General features: G+C 54.8%; 1 protein-coding gene across 4 annotated transcripts in view; it reads right to left on the bottom strand.

Annotated features, from left to right (window-relative positions):
* CAMK2A (calcium/calmodulin dependent protein kinase II alpha) overlaps nt 1–16,250 on the bottom strand; it is a 55,594-nt gene extending 39,344 nt beyond the window's left edge. For all 4 annotated transcript variants that reach the window (XM_037161938.2, XM_037161940.2, XM_053665926.1 and 1 more), the window contains exons 1-2: nt 16,067–16,250; nt 1,833–1,927 (exon numbers count right to left, since the gene is read on the bottom strand). In XM_037161938.2, coding sequence (XP_037017833.1) covers nt 1,833–1,927; nt 16,067–16,128 — 157 coding nt within the window. In that variant the 5' untranslated portion in view covers nt 16,129–16,250. The remainder of the gene's footprint in view (nt 1–1,832; nt 1,928–16,066) is intronic.
* Nucleotides 16,251–18,239: the final 1,989 nt, after the last annotated feature.

The raw sequence follows: 18,239 nt of genomic DNA, 5'->3' as shown, positions 1-18,239 counted from the left end.
AGCACCAAGGAAGGACCTGACTTCCCTCCTTCGAGGTCAACCTCAACCTGTCACCTGGAGTCCTGGTTCTAGTCCTCCCCCACCTTTTGTCAAGGGTTGGGACATCTCCTTTGCTCATGAGAGACACAGAGCAGAGAGAGGGCCCTAGATTGCCACCTGTCACGCAGCAACAGCAGGCCAGTCCCAGTGTCGGGACTCAAGGCAGCGCTCTGGCTGGCCACACTGCCACCCCGGCCCCGGCCCTGCCCCTGGCTCTGGCTCCAGCCCTGTCACAGGTCTCTCCCTTTCACATCGACTTTCACACTGACCGTGTGACACTGGGGACCCTGGGCCTTCACAGAACACCCACTCCCACCCCCAGCCTTTCCCTGCTGCAGAACACCAGCTGCCTACAGGGGAGTTCAGTAACTAAGACGAGGTGCTGGGCTCCCAATAACACTGAGCCAGAGGGATGAAAAGCAGCAACACAAGGGCTGACATGGGGCCTGCTGGCAGGCCTGTGGGACACGGCGTGAACATCCTCTACCAGCCATCGTGAACCTCACACCTGCCGGGCCCTGGTCCAGACGCAGCTGCTGCCTGTGCCAGGCAGACACCTGGACACTACACCAGCCCTGCCCACAACGCCTCCCACAGGGCACAGGCTGCACGGCCTGCACCTGTGCAACCTACCCACCAGAGTTCCCTCCACCTCCCAGTGGTCCCCGGAGACCACTTAGACACTGTCCGTACCAGGGGCTGAATGTTTAAAGACAAGTCTCCCTGACACACTGGCCATGGTCCCCGCCAATACTCCCCCAATCCCTGCTAAAGTCGAGAAGCAAGACTTCCAGGCAGGCTTCCCAAGTTTTAGAGGGCTGTCTTGTGGAAAGGCAGACTCTGATTCCTTAAGTCTGGAATCAAGAATTTGCATTTTTAACCATCTCCTGATGACGCTTCTGCTGCTGGTCTAGGATCGCTTCCAATTAAAATTCCCTGGGGGTCTTTTCCAACTCTCAGGTCACACACCAGGCTAATTAAATCACAACCTCTGGGAGCAGGACCTGGGCAGCAAGTGTTTAAAGCTCTCCAGGAGATTCCAATGCAGACAGGTTTGGAAGTCACTGTCCTAGGTAGTCTTAGGGACCAGAGTTCAGCCTGGTGGTGTTGAAGCAGAGCACCCGAGTTCCCTGGACACTGGCTGAGCACCTGGGACATACAGGGCGCTGTCCCAGGTACTGAACATATCACAAGGAATGAGACCCATCCTTACCCTCTTGGAACTTCAAGTCAAGAGGAAAGATAGATGTTAAACAAGGAACCAAGCCAGTAAATAAGTTAAGTCCAGGTTGGCAGAAAGCCACAGGAAAATAAACAGTAATGAGAGATATAAAACGGGAGCGACGCCCTCAGATTTGGGGGTCAGAGAAGCCCCTCAAAGTAAGTGACATCAAGCTGAGACCTGAGGTTGAGAAAGAGTCAGCCTTGTAAGGGGCTGGGTGAGGGCATCCAGGCGGAGGAAACAGCAGATGCAGAAGTCTGGAGGTGGGAATGGGGTTGAGTGTCAGACAAGCAGGGGAAGGAAGCCCCACCTAGCACCTTAGCACCCTGAAGAGCTGGGTATTGAGGCAGGGAGCTTCCCCTCAGAGAGGCTGTGACTTCCAGTCTAGGTTTCTTAAGGAAGGAAAAGGGAAGAATCTGCTCATAATGCCCACAGGGAGAAGAGCTCTCACACCTGCTGGCAGCACTGCCCATGGGGACAGACTCAGATCCTGGTTCTAAGCCAATGGGTAGAGGGAGGGGCAAAGGGAAGGAGAGCCCGGAGGGTAGGAAGTCATGGATTCCCCACCTACCTCTGGCTGAGAGTTTCTTGGTGTTGATGATCTTGGCAGCATACTCCTGGCCAGCCAGCACCTTCACACACCTGCGCACGACGGAGAAGGCTCCCCTAGGGGGACAGAGAAGTCAAAAAGGGTGAGGGGGGGTCCCAAGGGTGGATGTCCCCAGGAGACACCGGAGGCCTTGCAGCTGCACCGTGGTAGGTAGAGAACCCTCCTTCAGGGCTTCTTGGGCTCATAGGGACTGCTGTGGCTCACTCAGGGACAGAGCAGGGCCTCGGGCCCTGGAGAACCCCTGGTGGAGGATTATTAGAAGCTTGGCCTGACAAGAGATGAGCCTTCCAGAGTCTAGTGAGTTAGGCCCACCAAACTGTAAAACATTAGAATCAAGTCATGTTAGAATCACAGACACTAGGTCCCTGAAAGTTTTTAGTGTTTTTATTCTTTGAAAGTTCAAGAGATACAAAAGACTTCTTCTCACCCCTGTGCCCCAGTCTCCAAGGTCCCCTCCCAGAGAGAGCCACAGACACCTTCCTCCACACATGTGCTACTGGACCTTACAAGCTGTTCTGCATCCTACATTTTTCAGTAAATATTTTGGTGAGTCTCCTTGCATTCCACAAAGAGCTCTTCATGATATCACATTTAGTCATGCGCCCATCCTGTGATTTCCCTAGCCAAACTCCTGTTGACAGGCCATTGGTTAGTCCAACCTATAGCCATGACGAGCAGCACCGCAGTGACTGACTCACACATGTGCTAGCATTGCATTTCCCACGTGTGCAAGTGTTTGCAGGTGAATTTCTAGAACCACTGTTGTCTGGTCAAAGGGTAGATGTGGTTTGGGTATTCTGATAGATTATGGGAGATTTTCTGTCTCAGAGATTGCATCAACTTATAATGAAGGGACCACGTTCCTCCACTCTTTTCTGCGTGGCGTGCTATCAAACTTTCTTATCTTTGCTAGTGAGACAGGTGGCAAGTGGCAATTCGGTGCAGATCTCATTTGTGATTCTCATGTTAAGAGTGAGGCTGGGCATCTTTTCCTGTGATTTAGGATGTTTCTGGGATTTTATTCTCAAAGTATTGGTGGTTGGAAGAAAACCTGAAGCAAGTATTTATGTGAAATTTCTCCATTTGAAAATACTGGCACCTTATTTTTTTTAAAAATGTGAACATAGCATCTGGCCAAAGAGAACTAGTTTGAGGGCTCAGTCTGGCACCTAGGTACGGTGTCGTACCCTCTACCACAAATCCCTTCATGTCACAGGGGAGGCCCCTGGGGGCTGCACAATGGCCGTGGTCACCAACATTACCACCCTAACTACAAGCTAATGGCAAGAAGTCAGTCTGAGGGGCAGGCCTCCCATTTTTCAGGCCCACACAAATGACCCGGTGTCTGGCTAAAAGGCGGATTTGGATTCCTTCCACCTGGAGTGCAGCTCAAGCCTCCGAGCTCCAGTGCAGCTCAGTGTAGATGGCAGAAGGCCACCCAGCTAGTTCCAGGCAGGACTGCACCTAGAGTTCAGGTATCTGCACTCCCAGGTTTTTCGTTTCTCCCCCACCAGTGAGCCTGCACATCCAGGCTCCTGCCGTGGACACGCCCCATTGTATCCTCCAAACTTCGATCCCCCTGCTAAGCATACAAGCAAGTCCAACCCACCAAGATGAAGTTGAGAGAAACATGGATGGGCACTGGCAGGCACCGAGGAGGCCTGCAGGCTGGTACAAACACCCTCTCTGCACAGCCCCTGGCTTCACGTCACTGGCTTTGTGTCTGGGCAGCATGAGGGGACTGGTTGGCAACTGGAGAAAAATGAGGAAGAGAGAGCTGGGAGGGTGGCTGGAAACTAGAAAAGGTGACCTGGTAGGAAAACTGGAGAAAGCCAGAATTTATGGGCAATGACAGTCTCGCACAGTGACAGACCCTCTGCAGGGTGCGCAACCGCTGCCTGTCCCCTCACTGGAGGAAAGCAGCAAGAGCTGTCACTGTCCCCGAGGAGCCTCCTGTTACGGGGCCTCTCGCTGGCACCCCCGGACACCACGTACCTCCCCGGTTGTCTCTCCCACCTGACAGCGAGTTCCCCTAGAGCCAGGACTTGAACTTTATTTTCCACGCCCCCATGCCTGGGTACCCAATGTCCGCTGCCAACTGGGACTCCACAGATGTCACTAGCAGGAACAGGAGGTCGATTTAAGCAACAGTGAGAGGGACTGAAAGGAGATGGGGAGAGGACTTTCAGTGACAGGTGGTGGGAACATGAACAGGCATCTGAGGAAGGCAGGGCACCAACTGCAAAGGTGCTCATGCTACCCAGACCGAAGAATGGACCCAAAGACCATCAGGTCCCTGCTCCGGTCCCTACCCAGCCATGACTTTCAAAGGCCCGGGGAGAGAGGGTGACTCAAGTGGCCACTTCTAGGAAAGGTCTGAGAACTCCAGGGAGTGGAAGGGCAGGGAAGGAGGGAGGCTACAAGCTCCTAAGTGCGGGGCTAGGCTTAGGTCCTGTTCACCAGCACCCAGTCCATGCCTGGTCTGAGCTGGGGTTCAATTAATGTGAGAGAGAGGGAGGGAGGGAGGTAATTTCTTCGATAGAGAAATAAAACTCCATTCTAGGTAAAGACCTTAAATCAATGGTTATCAAACTGGCTGCTTCAGAATCCCTTGGGAGGGGGGTCTTTAAAAAATACCTATTCTAAGACCCTGTTCAGACCTACAAAATCAGAACCCTTGCCTGTGGGCCCAGGGAACCTGTATTTTAATTTAACATGCTGTCCCATGCAGCTTGGCAATGCCCACTTTCTGGAAAAGTCCTGCCTGATGTCCACCCCGCCCTGGAAGTCAGCACTGACAGGGGGTCACTGGGGCTCTGAGCACGGGGGCTCCACGGGCCCCACAGCCTGGCTCTGTTCCAAGAACTCGGGTCCCTAGAGCTCTGCCTGTAAACTGGGAGAAGCACTAAATTTCCTCCTCAGAACACAGCCCTGAGCTGCTGAGTAAATCCCAGGTTCTCACTCAAGGTCCAGACCATGGGTGGGCAGCCACAGGGGCTTGTACACCCGAAGGACATCCTGTGCCTGTGAGTGGGCATATGTGCTTTTTTTTTTTTCTGGAGCAAGGATGCCTGGCTTTTAACAGATGCTCAGAGGGAGGAGTTTATCAAAACCAGTTCAGAGCTACAGATCCAGAGGATGCCGGCCTCCCTTCAATGCACGGTCACCATAAGCTCCCTCTGGGCCCTCACGGTTGGGGAATTCTGATCTCCCGTTTAACAGATCAGGACCCTGAGGCCCCAGTGAGCAGGCATATTGCTCCTGAGGCTGTGAAGAGAGCCCAGGTCGCCTGCACATGCTCCTCCGACTCCACCAAAGGCAGGAGAGTACGACCCTCAGGAGCGGAGCCTCTGGGCTCCCAAAGCCCTGCGGTCTGATCATGACTTACTCTCACTGTGAGTTGCTGAACCTAGCGCTGCACGTCTCCGTCCCCTCTATAGAATGGGGCAGTGACAGCCTCTACCTCCTTCCTGGCTGTGTTGGGGAGATTAAGGGAGACAACTCCCACAAAACCCTGGGCACAATGCCAGGCACGTGAAGCCTCCAAAGGGGTGAGGAAGGGCCCGAGCCGAGCAGCCCCTCTGCCTGTGCAGCCTCAGACCCGCATCCGCAGTGGGAGGCTCCTCCCCTCCTGCCGAGGTGCCACGGCCAGGGAGACGAAGAGCAGGGGAAATCTGCAGCAAAAATGAGAGTGGGGGCAGCAAGCCTGCTGCCCTAACTTCCTTCTCTCTAATCTGCTGTTGGAAAAGGGCATTTTTCTGCAGTCTCATCCTACATGAGCGAGTGGCCACAGCGCAGCTGCCTTGGCAAACAGAAAAGCAAGCCCACTCCTCCCCCGGCCCTGAGCTGAGCAGGTGGCCAGCAAGTGGGTGGGCAGAAGCTTGGAAACAGGACAGAGTGTGAGAGGGGAGGAGGTCCAGGTGGGGAGGGCAGGGCGGAGGGAGTGACCAGGGCTCCAAGAGGAAGGGATGCAGCCTGCATGGGAGGGCCCTGCCGAGTGTAGGGAATGAGAGGCAGGTCCTGGGAGTGCTTGTGAAATTGTTTTTGGGTGCAAAGGGTTCAAGGAAACAGGTCTGCCCATGGGTGGGTCGGCAGCCTGGCCAGTGTCCTGGTGTAGGGGATGCCAGGTGCCTCTGGGTATGACAGAGCTCAGATGTGTCGTCATGGGTGTGAAGCATGTGTCCATGTTATTCAGAGGGTCACAGAAAGTGGGCAGGAAGAGGCGAGGGTGTGAGACATGCAGAGGCCAGAGAGACAGAATCTCAGGTCTCAGCCGTGCTGGGAGGTCTTGGGCAGCGGTCTGCATCTGTGTGGCCTCAGTTTCTCCATCCGCAGCACAGGATGGGGTGGGGAGGAGGCTGAACAGCAGAAGCCCTTCCATCTTTAATTGTCTATACCAGCACCATCAGCAGGACTTTCCATGGTGATAGAACTCATCTGTGCTGTCCAGTGTGGCAGTCACTAGTCTCATATGACGAGAGCACTTCACATGGGGCTAGCAGGGCTGACAGACAGAATTTGTAATTCTCTCTCATTTAAATAATGGGATGTGGCTAATGGCCTCCTATTGGAAAGTGAAGTTCTATGCGGATAACAGCAGGCTCTCCAGAACCAGGCCAACCAGAGTTCAAATCATGGTTCAGCTGCTTACTAGCAAGTTCCTTAACCTTGGGAAGCCTCTTTCTTCCCCTGTAAATTAGATAAGAACAATGCTACCCTGTGCAGCTTTTTCAAGGATGCAAGGAGAAAATAAGGTGTGCAGTGGGTTAGTGCAGTCCCTGGAGTATGGCCCACGACCAGGAAATAACACCTTTCATTGGCATCATTACCTACAAAGCAATGAGAACAGCTGGCCTCATCAAGAACAAGAGGGACCCTGTTTGTCAAGCTCAGGGAAGAAGCAAGCCAGGAGAAAAGGTGGGGCCGTGATGAGGAGGGGACAGGAGCTGCTCCCCTAAGCGGACCAGAGCAGCCTGCCCCTGGGTGGGTGTGGGCATGAATGTGAGTAGGAAGGAGGCCGTCTCCAGCTCTCCAACCGACAGATGGAGAGGGTGCGGTAAAGGTGGGTCCAGCGTGGCTGAGTATGTGGGATTGCACTAATGGGCTGTGAAAAGCAAGAATCACACTGGGAAATTGCTTGCTGGATGCCTGGCAGGCATGGTGTCCTGGGAATCGCTGGCCACCCGCCCACAGGGGCTCACCACCAATCTCAAGCCTGAAATACCCCCTAATGCTGACATGGCAGCCAGGTGCAGCTCGATTGTCCTTCTGGGCTTCCAGAAGGACAATTTCTCTATTCGAAAGAGGGAGATGAGGAGCCCCAGCCCCACTTCCCTCTGGGCCGTCTGTGAGAAGTCTCTGCTACGTAGGAATGGGAAGAGATTCCTACTACCCAAGGCTGGTCACTGCCGATGTCTCTGAAATAACCTCCGACCTTCACCCTGAGTGCTCAGAGCCTGTGGGTCTCAGCAGACAGGAACACTGTGGATGGGGGCCTGCTGGGGACGGCACTATCACCAGCCCCCCCTCTACTCTGTGTTCCTTGGGGATCCGGTTGTCAGGAGTCCTGACAATCTTTAGGGTCTCCGCTTCATTGGCTGCCTCCTCCAACATACTCAGGTCTCCTTCATTCTGGAAAAACAATCAAGCACTGCTCCCCAAAAATAAAAAATACATATGTAAAAGCTAAGAACCTTTCTTTCTACCCAGCAGCCTGGGCTACTTCCTTCCTCCCTTCTTTGCTGCCAAACTTCCAGAACAAGTGTCCGACCAACATCCGCCGCCTCCTCTTCCCACCTCCCACACTCCATGAACCCACCACAATCTGGCTCCCACCCCCCGGCTCCCTGGAAGAAAAGCTGTGCCATGCCCGCCCACCCAATGCCCCCCACTCCAGTCTCAGCCCCACTGGTACTGATCCACCTTGCCTGCCCCACACAGGTGGCATTTGGCCCCACTGACCATTCATCTTTGAGGCTCCTCCCCCTTTTTGTTTCCGGGTCACAGCACTCTCCCTGGCAACACCCCTCACTAACACTGTGTTCACCTCTTCAACTTCCCCCCAACATCACTGCCCCCTGTTCTCACTCCACCATTCTCTTACCACTTCCCCTCCATCCCATCTACCCAGGCCATTAGCTGGGATCTCTGGGGAGGCTCTGGGCATTCGGGAGCACTTTAACAAAATCATTCTGTGTCTGTGTATTATTTTGGACAGAAAATGCATACTTTTCTTCAGCCTCACAAAGGATTCTATGACACCCCCCGCCAAAGTGGTGAAAGCCATCAACCATCACTCACAATGGAACTCTGCTTCTAGATGCCCCCTCTCCCCAGAAGCCCAGCCCCAGATTTCCAGCCCTTCACCACCATGCCTGGGTGCTCGGGGCCTTGCTCCTCATAATCCAACTCTAGTCTTCTACCCGAAGGCCTCCCCACTGTCGGTTAAGACACCTGCACATTCTGCCACTCTGCCATGAGCTGGGTGGTTTCAGAAGGGCCTCGCCCAATGCAGGCAGACCTGCTATTTGGGGCAGGGTTCACATCCAAAACCCCCAATGGCCAGTAGCTCATAGCCCATGCAGCACAGAAAGTCCCATGAGCACAGAGCAAGCCAGGGGTGGTGGAACCCAGAGCAGACAGGGTAGAACTTCCGGGAAAAGGGACAGCAGAGTTGGGGTAGGCCGTGGGAGCAGCCCCACCCAAGGGCCACCTGTGGCAGCACCAGAAGCTGGCATGCCTGGTGATATCTCACCACAGAGGCCCCCCGTCTCCCCATTCCACAGAGGGAGAAACTGAGGCTCAAACCTTGAACCCAGAACTCCTGCTTCATCTTCCGTTGCTCTTGCCAATACCCCCTACTCTCAGATCAGAAAGGGCCTTAATTTGGGGTCCACAGGCAGGCTTCAGATTGGGGGGATCTCTGAGTTGCAGTGAGGTGCATTTTTCTGGGGACCGTGCCTGTGGCTTATCTGAGATTCCAGGGGGGCTCCGAGATACCTCAACCATTGAAAAGCTGGTGTCAGAGTTGTTTAGAAACAAAGGACTATCCACAACACCCACCTCTATGTACTTTAAACAAACCCCTTCACCCTTATGGGCCTCACTTTACCCATCTGGGAAATCACCTGTTAATCAGCCATGTTTAAGCCATCTCTCTTTTTTTATTTCTTTCTTTTTAGGCAGTAATGCCCTTTCTTAATAACAAACAAGCAAACACAGCCATGCAAGTCCCCAAATGGCACATACAGCAGAGGAGATAGAGGCTGGGGGCTCAAGACCACCTTTGCTTGGTTTCCTCTCTCTTCTCCCTGGCTCACCACAGCAGCTCTGCCCAGAGCTCTACAAATGGCGGCACTTTACAGCCAGAAAATCCTAGGCACAGCCCTCCTCCCAGCCCAGGCTGCAGCCACCCACTCCACCGGCTCCAGAAGATGCCGTAGGGGCATCGTGTGTGGGAGCTGCCCCGCGCCCCCCAGGCCTGCTCCACGCCAACACGGCAGAAGTCATGTGGGGGACACAGAAGGCCTGGGGACCGGAAGATTCTGTTTGTTGCATTGAACCAACCGAAGTTCCTGGTTTGGGCTGTTGCATGGGTTTTCTTGAATGGGTTACAAAAAGGAAAATGAAAAAAAACATTCACAGAACATGGACACAGGACCAGAGCAGGCAAAGCAGGGAAGATGCTGAGCCTCAGAGGACCTCCTAGCTGGCTCTGTCCACCTGCACACCCTGAAAGCTCTCTAAGGTGCAGAGAGACATGCTCCAAGAGCCGAGCACCAGCCCAAAAAGAGGCTAACATGCCCAGTTCTTGTATGTAACTGGCTTATGTGACCTTGGGCAAGTCTCTGGCCCTCTCTGGGGGGTGCAGGACAGCCCCAACATCCTCAAGAAAGGGAGCACTCCTCACTCCAATATTCTGAGTAGGACTGAGGATATTCTGGCCCCTAGAACATCTCCTACTTCACGCACACAGCAAAGCATCTACCTGGGCCAGAGCAGGGATGCGGGACAGGCAGGAAACAGGTGCGGGGGTGAGAGAGGACCGTGAATGTGCGTATATCCGCTCCTAGACTGCTCACCACCCCCTGAGGACGCGTCCATCTACGGGCTAGAGGAGCAGTTCTGACCATTAAAAGGTTCTTCCTTACGTTGAGCTGAAATCCACCTCCTTGTTGTAACTACGCATCTGGCCCCGCTCTGCCCTGCCACCCTCACTTCAGGGGTCTCTTCATCCTGCTGAAGCCCCCAACTCCTCAGCCCTCTCTCACTTGATTTGGCTTCCGGACCTTCGTCACCCTGTTGGGCCCCCCTTCTTGACAACCAATGGGTTTTTAATATTCCTTCTAAGCTCCAGGCATTCAAAGGTTGGGAGCAGGCTGAGCAAGTCTAAGAGAGACCCTCCATTTCCCCAGGACTGACACGTTCCATCACATACACACCTCAGAGCCTTTGCCTGGGCTGTTCCCATTTTGAGGAACACTCTTCCACCCTCTTCCCTCTGATTCACTCTCATTCAGCCTCCAGCTCCTGAGTGGCGCCTCCTCAGGGGAGCCTTCCCTGATACCTCCCCCACCCCGAATAGCTGAGATCTCTGTGCCACTCATAGCTCCATATTTGTGCTCATAATTCTTGTCCAGTTGCACTTAAGTAATTTCTGAAGTGATTTAATTAATGTCAGGTTCCCACTAGACCGTGAGCCCCCTGGGGACAGAGACTACTAAGTCTTGCATGTGGTATCTGCTGGGCTCTGGAAATTCTTATCAAATCGATGCAAGAGTCATAGACATTCCTCCTTTTACAGGATCCCCGACACCAAAGCTTCAACCTTCTTCAGCACAGAAAGTCCCAGCAGCCTGAGAGCCCCTCCTGACTTACTGGTGGGAGGCCAGGCCCCACAAGCTCCCAGAAGGCCCAGGCTATGCTTCAACAGGTTTTGACATGCTCTGGGGGCTGCACCAGGCTGGCCTGGGATAGGGGCTTCTTACTGAGCCACAGAGCAGCTCAGAAGAGAATGTACATGGGCGACATGCATGCAAGAGAGGGTGAACTGTGGCACAGGGACCCACAGAAAGAAAGGGAAGGGAGAGAGAGAGAAAGAGACCAAGACCAGAGAGACACAGAGAAAGAGGGAAGGGGAGATAGCAGTAGAGGTAGAGGTAGGGGTAGAGACATAGAGACATAGAGGCAGAGATAGAGACATAGAGACAGAGACATAGAGATGACCCAGAAGGCAGAGATGAGATGACCCAGAAGCCCAGCTGGCGTCCCTTGCTGCACAGGGAGGTAGATTTGTGCTTAGCCTCCGGTTGGAGCCCATATGTGTGTGTGTGCACACGTCCATGTGCACGGGTGTGTGTACACTCGCAACAGGATGCCGGGGTTGCATTCCAAGAGAGCAACCCCGCCGAGAGAGTGGGGCCCCAGACTGCAGGGGTGCTGGCAGCAATGTCACCGTGTGCTTGTTCTGGGAGGCGGGCGAGCGGAAGGCTCGGCAGAGTGTCAGTGAGTCTCAGCCTGTGCGGGGGCGGTTGCGTGGGGGTGGAGGGCTGCCGCATGCACCAGAACATGTGCGCGCCTGCGGCTCAGATGGCTTGCAGGGGGAGGGAGGAAAGGCTGTCCCCTCCCATGTCCTTGCCACCCCCTCCTTATGGACCTGCTCCCCAGCTCTTCACTCCTGGCCTCTGGCTCCTGCACATCACCTGGTCCCCTCACCTGGCCTACCCTGGCCCTGAGTGGGCATCACTGCAGCCTGCCTCCCAAATAGCTTCTGTGCTCCTGAGAGGCCACTGCCTCCCACTTGGGCCTTGGGCGAACCATCTCCCTCTGGTGGTTGACTTCACCACCTGTGCTATGTATAGAGACAGTGTCCAGGGTCCCTCCTGTTCTGAGGTCCCGGGAATCTGAAGCTTCACATGTGTGCCTCCCACAGAAGAAGCCGAAAGAGGGCAGCAACTCCAGTGGGCCATTTTAACACCTGCAGAGCTATTCCAATCCCATTTTACAGGTGGTAAAGTGGAGGTACACAGAGGACAAAGGATCCACCCAGGATAGCCCAGTAAATGAGAGGCAGAATCGTGGTTGGAAAACAAGCTCAGAGTCCTCTCCCCTGCCGGGCCACTACCCCCTTCAGAGTAAGGTTCCCCAGACACAGCACCAGAAGGGGACCCTATCATCAACGTGCCCCCACATGCAGGTGCTGGAGACCTACATGCAAGTCTGAGCGCTGCCACCAGTCCCCGAGCCAGTCACTCCACCTGCTCAGCCTCAGTCTGCTCATCTGTGAGATGGGTGAGTAAGCCTTTGGCCTCCTGCACCAATCAGCTCGCGAGCCCCAAAGTGCTGAGGATGTGATGGGTTATTAGAAGCTAAATAAAAGCACAACACTCATCTTTGGGTGGTGTGTCCATGCCCAGGTGTCTTCTCTCTCCAGTGTTATGTCATCGACCCTCCTAGCAACTCTGCCAGGGAAGAGCCAGATAGCTAAATGCATTTTGCAGGCATTAGCGTTTGCGTCCCCAGAGGGAAACCTAAGCGCTTAGGACCCTGCACACCCAAGTGCAAGGAGCTGCACACCCTTGAGTCACTTCAGATCTGTTTCTAGAGAGAAAAGAGTGGGCTGCACCCGCTCTCCTGTCTTCCTCTCTCCCTCCCTTCCTCTCCTCTCTCAAGCAATAGCTCCTTCAGAAGCTCTTTCTGCTCTGCCTGCTGATTACACAGGCTGCAGGGCAATTCTCGGCCTCCCTAACCTTTCCTGGGAGTCGGTCCAAAGCCCAGAGAATGTCAGAAGCTGGAGGAAACATCCTCCTTTTCCACCTCCTGGAAACTGACCCCTTCCCTTCATTCTGGTCCTCGGAGAGCAGAGAACACAGAATGCTCACCTGTCTGGTCCGCCGGAAGCTATGGCCTGAGTACCTGGCCCACCCTGGCCCTGAGTGGGCGTCACCATAGCCTGCTTCCCAAATAGCTTCTGTGCTATTGAGGTCTGGGCTTCATTTCTCTCATCCCCTGGAAGGAAGTAGGATTGGGGCCAAAGGAAGGAAGAGTGAGCTAGGCTCTGAGTCCCAAGAGACAGCCCCACCTTGCTCCTCTAGGGGACCTGAAATCAATTCCTGGTTTTCTGAGTCTTGTGCAGTGGGACTGTCCTCCAGTAGCATCAAGAGGTCCCACCCATGGCACTGACTCCAGTCTCCTCCCCGCCAGCTGGCTGCCCACCAGCAGAGAGAGGGACGGCTTCTTTTACATCCCCAGCTAGCGCTGCCCCGGGGCTCCTTGAAGGAAGGCCCGCAGTCACAAGCTAGTCCTCACTGGGGAGGCACCAGGAAGCCCTGGAGAGGCACATGCCTCCTCTCCAGCTGAGCAGCCCCGATCCTTGCAGAAGAAGGCTCAAAGGCTCCATGTCCCCTGGTAGGGCCCACTCAGTGGCCTCTGCCAGGCTCCCTGCCAGTGGTCTGAAGTGGGCTCCTGGAACAGGGGCTCAGCGTCTGGGTGGTGGCTGCCGAGTCCTGGCTGGGATGAGCCCCGCAGGCACCTTCGGTGCTCCAGTCCCCAGGAGCCGGGCTGTAACTATGTCCTCACGTGCACTATCTCCTCTCATCCTCACAGCACTTCTGCATCTCCGATTACAGGTGAGGGGAGAGCAGTGCCCTAGCCTGCCCCGTGTTGTTGAGCTCTGGGTAGTGTCGGTCCGGAGCCTGTGCCCTCTGCGGGCACTGCCCCTCCCTGCCCCACTGGGCTCCTAGACTGAAGCTGCCATGCAGAACGGAAGAAGAGCCCCTCCCAGTGGTACCCTGGCACTTTTAACCAAGGCATGTGAGGTGTGGGTCCTCATCCTCTTTTTTCCAGTGAAAGCATCCTTAACCTGAGGCCTATCCACAGCCTTCCTGATGTCCTGCTAGCTCCTGGCATTGCATGCAACGTATTTTAGGTTTGCGCATTTTCCTGAGGAATGTAGACTTAAGCCTTTCATCAGACTCCTAGAGGAATATGTGACCTAAAAAAGGTTAAGAGCACTGATGATTCTGGAAGGAAGAGGTCTGAAATTGTTTAGACAAGACCAGGCCATGCCTGCCACCCTTGGTTTTTGTGCCATTGACACCCAAGGTCTCCCTGGCTCCTGAAGCGCTGCCATGGCCTGGTCCCCTCACCCAAGGTCCCCCTGGTCCCCATGGCCAGGTCACGCTGGCAGGCAGCGGGGATGAGGAGGCTTCTCTGCCAAGTCACCCCCACAGCACCCGGTCTTCATGATCTCCATCTCCCCTTGGGGCAAAACATCCCTTTTATTGTCATTTTGAGCACCTGAGTCATATTTTAAGTCCATTTCACTGCACTCTATGACACAGTCCTCCCAGACCAAGCCTTGGTCACACCCTGAAAGGCAGTTCCCAGCTAATCAGGGCACCCTGGGGTTCCAGTGGGCACTGGGACCTAGCTGAGAAGGGGTCCCTGCATGAGTTTGGCAGACAGCCTCGGTCCCCCAGAGCAGCCCTAAGCATTTTGTGCCTGCTGCCCACCCCCAGCACAGAAACCCACTCAGAAAGACAGGAAGCCTGCAGATAAGGCTGAGCACTCATCCGCACACGGGTGTATGTCTGCAGGGGTCGGAGTTTCCCAGTGTGCCAGTGTGTGTGTGTGTGTGTGTGTGTGTGTGTGTGTGCAGGCAGCCTGCTTGTACACAACTACAGGCCCACCTCCGCACGTAGGCGGACACCAGCATGAGCTCACAACCCCAACATTCCCACCCGAGCCTATGGGTCCAGGCTTTCCATACACACACATAAACCTTCCTGTGTTCATGCCCCCACGTCCCCACACAGACGTGCATGTCCAGACCTCATAGGGACAAATATGCCCAAGTCCCAGATGTGCACCCTTACACAAACATATGTTTGCACATGCCCTGCCCTCATACACAATTGCTAGCTGCTATGCACGCAACTCTAACTTGCCATACATGTGACTCACATTCACACCTTCACTCCCATGCAAACCAGCCAACAAGCACCCCTGTGCCACTTGCATGCATCTATGCTTGCAGGGCACACTTGCATTTTTGGGCTTTACACAAGAAGCACACAGTAGCACCTCCTCCTGGTGCATGCACCTCAACACTTGTACACCCTTTCAGTGCTCACCAGTGTACCCCAGAGTCAGTCCTTATACAACACATATCAGAATGCACACTTGTGTGTGCACTTCCAGGCCTCACACAAGCACGCATCTGTTTAGAGGGCCCCTCTCCCCTGGACCCCTGCTGCTACAGAAGCAGCCACCCGGGGCATTGGAGCTGCTTTGCCCACAGGGAAAACCTGCCTCCCAGATGTACCCTTACCCTGGATCCATCCCTGCATCTTCCACAAACCCTGCAGGGGGCAACCAGAAATGCTTCCCGGACCCTCCACAGCCCACTGGGCTATCCCAAGGGGCTCTCCTCTCCCCCATCCTCCAACCCTTCTCTCCACAGCAGTCATCACAGGCAGAAAATGAGCTCTGGGGCAGGACAACTTTGCCGAGGGACCCGAGCTGGCGCACCCCCACCCCACTAGCCCTGCAACAGCACTGCCCCTCCCAACAAGCCTGATTTCTGCTGATTGCCCTTCCCCTCCTCCCAACACCCAGAAAGCCTCATCAGTGGCTCGGTTATTAACCCCTGCCACACCAACGCCCTCCTCGCTCCTCAGAGGAGCTGGAAGGGGGCAAGTGAGGAAAGATGTGCTTGCAGGGAGAAGTTGGCCACTCTGCACAGTCGCCTCAAGGTGTCATAAGTCAGAAAGGACTACCTGGGAGGTGGTGAACTATTACCAGAGGAATCCAAATTGCTGGCCACCTCAAGAGAAACTCACAGGGAATTCCAGCCTTGGACTCAGCTGATGGGAAAATCCCTTTTTTAAACCTTGAGTTTCTAAGAATCTGTGTGTTCCCAGATCACGTGCATATGTGTGCATGTGTGTGCGCTCACTGGCACGCGCCATCAACCCTTCACCCCATACCCACACTCGCCCAACTGGCCCTGGCACATCTGTGTACCTGCAAACATGCCCACGCCAGTTCTGGGCACTCTGCACATGTCAGAGCCCCTAGACACAGAGAGCCTTCTTCCCTGTGTGAGAACAGGAAACCCCGCAGGTGCACACCCCCGCCCGTGACGCCTACCCTGCCCCCCCCCACCCTCCAGAGCTCTCTGAGGTGTAACTCACTTTCCCAGTTCCTCGAAGAGCTGGTACTCTTCTGTGAATCGGGTGCAGGTGATGGTGGCCATCCTGGTGCGCTGTGGGCAGGCGAGGCTCTGGGCTGGAAAACCAGGGCTGGGGGCACTGCTGTTCTTCTCCTGGAACCAGGGGCCACTCGCCTGCCCGTGCTGCCAAGTGAGAGCCTAGAACCAGCTTGACTGATGAGCCCCGGGCTTCTGAGCAGGGCACTGTGGCTGCTCACAGCCTCGCGAGCCTTCGTCAGCATCCAGGTCGCCATGGCAACCACCTCAGAAACGCCCTGTTCCCGTTGCCTCGGTAACTGCCTCCCCAACACCTGCCTGCCTTTCACTTCAAAACCTGCTCTAGGACACCCTGGCCCAACCGCACACAATTCCGCAGGCATGTGTGAGCCCCGGGGGCAGGCGGACCAAACAGCCCCAACCCCCAGGTGATGGACCAGGGAAGGGGCTGCAGGAGGGGGAGGAGAACAAACTTAGTCCACAAGTGATCTGCTTTCTTCCCACCTCTCACACCTCCAACTATGGGCCCCTCAGATGGGATTAAGTGGGGCAAAAAGGCAGTTGCTATGGTAATGGTGGGTTCCACATTCCACGATGGTCCCCAGGAAAGACAGGATGCAGTTACCCTGGCAACTTCAGTTCCTCTGGAGAGACAGGTATTGCCCCGTTGCCCTGGCAACAGCCGGGTTCTTAGGTTTATAGGGAAATGATGGCTAATTCATTGGAATGTTTCTCTCTATCTGTCCATCTCACTGTAGTCTCTGTAACGGTCTCTCTGCTCCTCTCCATTTTTCGTTTTGCTTCTGCCTTTGTCTTTCTTATTTTGCTGTGGTTCTCTCTGCTCTTTGCCACTTTGTCCATCACACTGGCACCCTAGCTTGGAGAAGAAGTGCAGAGGAGATACCAGGGTTCTGGAGGGAATAGCCCTGGTGACCTGCCCATCCCCACCTCTCACAGCTGCAGCAGTTGGTCCCCTCTTGAGGCCTCTTCCATAACCTCTCTTCCACCCCGTACCCCCAGAGGGACCGTGGAGATCTGGTCTCCTGGGGCCTGTGTCCCAGTTTCTGCTTGTGCTTCAAGTCAAAGCGAGAGAGGTGGGGGAAACCAGGGGAGGAGAGCATGGCCTGGCATGGAGGGAAGTGGCAACGGCCTGCCCCGAAACCCTCACTCCCCAGTCTTGTGGGCACTTTCCCTGCCAACTTCAACTCTTTAGGGCAATCACCATTATCCGTGGCCCAAAATCTCACCCCAGGGTCTGAGTTCAATTTCAGCTCTGGCATCTATTGGCTGTGTGACCCTGGGAAAGTCACTGCCCCTCTCTCAACCTTCAACTCCTTTGCTACAAAACAAAACAAAGCTGCCACTACAGAGGAAGGCTGTGAGGATGGAGTGGACTGATGCACAGCACTCTAGCCTGAACTTGGAAGCCCAGACTCTTCACACCCTGCCCCCTCCACTCAAGCACATTTCATAGCTCAGCAGACTGAGGTCTGCTGCCAGCATTTGCCCACAATGAACAGAGTTTGGATATCTGGATCCAAACTCTTTGGGTTTCTAGCCCACCCCCTTGGAACCCTCAAATTGCCCTACTGGTCACCTCATTTGCTGGACATGGCATGTGCTTGTTAGTAATCCCCAAGCCCAGCAGGTCCTTGACTCACATCCATAGATCCAGGGGCTGCTGGAGACATCAGGTACACCCTCCCCCAAATTCTACCCCTTTTCCTGGAAGTTGAGGGTGGAAATGATGGGGCTGGCTCTCCAATGCAACTACTTATTCCCAGGACAGGAGCAGGAGGGAGACTGAAGGGAAGGAGTGGAGGAGAGCAAGAAAGGAAAGGTAATGGCTTAGCCACTAATTGCACCATTACCACCTTCGGAAAAAGGAAAAACCACTCAGTTTTGTTTCTGTGAACAATGTGCTTCCCGCTTCTGCCGCCAACGTTGCAATTCAGAGGCAAAGAAGAGAAGCCTGAGCTCTGGGCTCACAGCCTGTGGGCAGCAGGCAGGGTGCAAAACTCGGAACACGGTTAGAGGCTAGATATGTAAGTGGGGAAGTACGGGGAGGGCTGCACCGTCACCTCCCACCGCAGCCCTTCCAGCTGGCTCCCAGGCGGGCATGGCTTCCACACATGAAAGTGAGTGCTGGACAGCCCTAA

Source organism: Artibeus jamaicensis, unplaced genomic scaffold (assembly GCF_021234435.1).
Source record: "Artibeus jamaicensis isolate MK-2021 breed Jamaican fruit bat unplaced genomic scaffold, CSHL_Jam_final contig_432, whole genome shotgun sequence".
Classification (NCBI taxonomy): Eukaryota; Metazoa; Chordata; class Mammalia; order Chiroptera; family Phyllostomidae; genus Artibeus; species Artibeus jamaicensis.
This window is presented reverse-complemented; position numbering and strand designations above follow the sequence as displayed.